At 32.6% G+C, this 3,894-nt stretch overlaps 1 protein-coding gene across 3 annotated transcripts; it reads right to left on the reverse strand.

Annotated features, from left to right (window-relative positions):
- Positions 1 to 43: 43 nt before the first annotated feature.
- On the reverse strand, positions 44 to 3,167 carry LOC125070446 (ras-like GTP-binding protein Rho1). Of its 3 annotated transcripts, none has more exons than XM_047680329.1 (2): positions 3,021 to 3,167; positions 44 to 1,082 (listed from the first exon to the last, which is right to left on the reverse strand). In XM_047680329.1, the coding sequence occupies exon 2, from the start codon at positions 1,075 to 1,077 to the stop codon at positions 499 to 501; it is 579 nt and encodes a 192-aa protein (XP_047536285.1). In that variant the 5' UTR covers positions 1,078 to 1,082; positions 3,021 to 3,167; the 3' UTR covers positions 44 to 498. The 3 variants fall into 3 exon arrangements, with proteins under 3 accessions (XP_047536285.1, XP_047536284.1, XP_047536283.1); XM_047680328.1 differs by lacking the exon at positions 3,021 to 3,167 and adding an exon at positions 1,290 to 1,397; XM_047680327.1 differs by lacking the exon at positions 3,021 to 3,167 and adding an exon at positions 1,209 to 1,395.
- Positions 3,168 to 3,894: the final 727 nt, after the last annotated feature.

The raw sequence follows: 3,894 nt of genomic DNA on the forward strand, positions 1-3,894 counted from the left end.
GTCAGAATGAAGCTTGCACTCCACGTCAAATAAACTTCCTACACAATTTATACATCACTATTTTATTGAAAAAATTAAAATACAAAATACCAAACTAAACATTAAAGTCTCGCTGAGACGACACCGGTCGAGGAATCTATATGTTGAAGAAATGCTACTTGATTATATAACATGTGATAGTTTAGCACGAAAAATCCAGCGAGTCCATGGGGATATGGACCCATATTTGCCCTGACTATATCTGTTAAGGCAATTACGCTTATTCTTTATAGATAATCTATAAAATATACAAGTACCAATTGTGAAAGTATAGCCACACGAATACTGAGTGGGTGTGCGTGCTACGCGGGCCGCGACATCGCGTCAGCTGTCAGTATCGGAAGGAAGCACTGTGTGGCCGACGTCGCGACTGCTGCAGAGTTCGAGTCGTATCAAACGTAAGTTTTCAGGCAGTATGCGAACGATTCATAAATCAGAGTTCTTCCGACAACAGCACAATTACAGCAGAGAACACCTAGTCTTCTTCTTCTTCTTAACTTGTAACGCGGCGCGAGTCGCCGTCTCGAACACTTCACGAACACCTTCCTTGCTCTTAGCGGAACACTCAAGGTATGCGAATGCGTTGATCTTCTCAGCCATAGCTCGACCTTCCTGAGGCTTCACAGGTTCCTGCTTCATCTTACGTAGCTCATTGATTGTGGCAGGGTCATTGCGTAGATCCTTCTTATTACCCACGAGAATAATAGGCACGTTAGGGCAAAAATGTTTTACTTCAGGCGTCCACTTCTCCGGGATGTTCTCGAGCGAGTCGGGCGAGTCCACCGAGAAGCACATGAGGATAACGTCAGTATCTGGATACGATAAAGGTCTTAGTCGGTCATAATCTTCTTGACCAGCCGTATCCCATAATGCTAGTTCCACCTGTTTGCCGTCAACCTCAATGTCGGCGACGTAGTTTTCAAATACTGTCGGCACATACACTTCCGGGAACTGATCTTTGCTAAACACGATCAACAGGCATGTTTTACCACATGCACCATCACCAACAATCACTAATTTTTTGCGTATTGCAGCCATCGGTCCTGTAAAAGAATACAACGCAAATAATTATGATGAGCGTCAACGCCTTTCATGACTTATAAATATGGCCGCCGTATAGGAATATGGGAAGGGAGTAGTCAGACAAGCCCTCAAATGTGAATAAGCACCTGAACTAGCGGAAGAAGAACAGCACCACCACATAGTACCCTCACATGCGAGGGTGGTTATTTAGTATATTTTGTAGATACCTGAAGATTCTGGCTAATTTCTGCAGAATATTGACCTATCGACACTTTTTTATTCGTCTTTGCTCATCACAAGCACTTTCGTTTCGTTCGTAACTCAGTGTTGCAACTCACATAAATTGTAGTTATAAATGATTATAAATATTTACATCTTTATGGTATACGTTTTGTATGCTAAAAATTATTTCGTATTTAAAATAATGTCTTATTCTTATAAAAAAAATTGAATGACGATTGTTAAACCTTTTATTATTTTATGTTAAAAAAGTGTGCTACTTTCACATAAAAGTTATTAATGTCTGATATTTTTCATAAAAAGAATTAAAAATATAATTGTCATTTAAGTTTAACTTTTACTTGTTTTAACTTAATGTAGTTTTGTTAAACTATTATCAAAAAATAATGAGGTTTGATTCACAGTGTGGATGATTCCTTATATTTACAAAGAAAATGGTATAATAATGATATACTTACAATTGATACAATAATTATAAAAAAGTATTAATACTAATAACTATTAGTTATCATTTATTTAAAATTCTAATCTATGACACAGTAAAATTGAAATATAGAAAACCAATGTGAGATTCTCACATTTAGATATAAAATAAAACAATCCTATGGTCAATGTCTGTATTTGTGTATTATAAAAAATTTAATAGATTATACTTTTTATGACATGTTATTATGTCTTAAAAATTCCTTGATAGTGTATACTTGGATTTATTAACATTAAAATCATTGAAAATTAATATGAATACTAGGGAAAAAATCTTGATTTGTTTTTGGGTTGAAGATATCGAGAAAATACTGATTAATAATTAATATTAACAACATGAATGTATTTTTTTTATTACCATTTTCTATTATACAAGTTACTTCATATTTATCTTCTAACATTTATGTATATATCTTTATAACATTTATGTTTATATTTTTTACTTATTTACATATCGACACTTCCGCGCTTTAAGTGGTATGACAAAATTTATAATTTTTCCGGAGAGCGATTTTTAACTTTCATCTTTGCATTGGTCAGTCACCAAATACATTTTGTGATTATTTTGGAACACAGCACTGATTGTAGGTTAAAAACTCATGTTTTAGTAAAAAAATGGGTAAAAAATAAAAACGTACGACTATATTCTTGCTGTCACAAGGTTTTTACTTTAATATACAACGACGCATATACTAATCGTACTAGCGTCCCGCTCCGGATTCGCACGGGTGTGTGGTGTGCTGATACTAAATAGACTACAGAATGTCTTACAACGTTCACAGTTTTCCAGTCATCAGACAATACACACAATGAACAATATTTAAGGTACTTGGAGAAGGATTAATGTTGTATTGCTTGAAATCGCTTCGAAAATACGTCATTATTTATGGTAAAAAATAAAGAATAAAAATTGGTTATTGTGGATTATCCCTAAGAGATACCATCGCGAACTTTTTTGAAGACCTTTATAATGTGTACAATACTGTTTGTGATTTTTTCTAATATAAGTGCAAAAAATAGTGTTTATTTACAACATCACTTTACAAACCTCTAAAATGATCAGTGTTTCTCTATTATGTTGTGCATGTATTATACATATATCCGTTGCCCTTGAATCAATGTATCCATTAAAAAAAGCCGCATCAAAATCCGTTGTCGTTAAAAGATCTAAGCATACACAGGGACAGACTGCGGTAACCGACTTTGTTATATACTACGTAATGAAGTTTACTTACGACGTATAATCCACAAACATCGACCACGTATAAAGTTGCAACTTCAGGCTTGCAACGTTTTGTGTCGCACATATGTCATTTTTTCACAAAACATTAAAATATATAAGATAAACAGTTTCTTAGATTTTTAAACACCGTAGTAATATTTTGTTCTTTTTACATTGTACGACGTTGGAACTGAGCCATGGTTCACATTTGCGCGCTCTAATAGATCAACGCAAATCGTAGCAACCGAGAACAAGACTATTTGCGCGGGAGTTTAAATATGATAAGACTACTAGCGAGATAAAATCTCGATGTTTAGAGAAAATATGGTTTTTACGGATGTGTCGTCATCATGTTACGACTTTTGCGTGGAGGGTGTCGATATGTAAATGAGATAGAAATTGTAGACAAGTTTAAACAAAATAAAAGATTAAATAGGTGGAATAAAAGTCGTTTACTTGTAGTTTCAATATTTATTTCAGAAAATAACAGTCTTTTACCTTTTTCACCATCTTATCACAAAAATAATATAACAATTATTAAATATGCTTTGCATTTTTTTATTATAAATAGTTAATCACCCTCAAAACCTTAGCTTGTTCTATCCATTATAAGGCCAAATGTTGAAAATGCACAAAAATAAATTTATAAATTGGTAAATAGAAAACACTACCTAAATAGTCTTAAAAAATTTAAGACTAGGTACATTTTTCTAATTTTTCAAATCTCAGTTCAGGTTTTTTGAGTATATACAGTGTTAAATTATTTATATTTTTTTATTATTTGACAAAAATAAAGATATATTATTATTTAAAAATAAGATAAAAAAATAAATAATCTTCAATATAAAATTCTAAAAAAAATCAACTTAACCAAAAACATAATAATA

This window comes from Vanessa atalanta, chromosome 17 (genome assembly GCF_905147765.1).
Source record: "Vanessa atalanta chromosome 17, ilVanAtal1.2, whole genome shotgun sequence".
Classification (NCBI taxonomy): Eukaryota; Metazoa; Arthropoda; class Insecta; order Lepidoptera; family Nymphalidae; genus Vanessa; species Vanessa atalanta.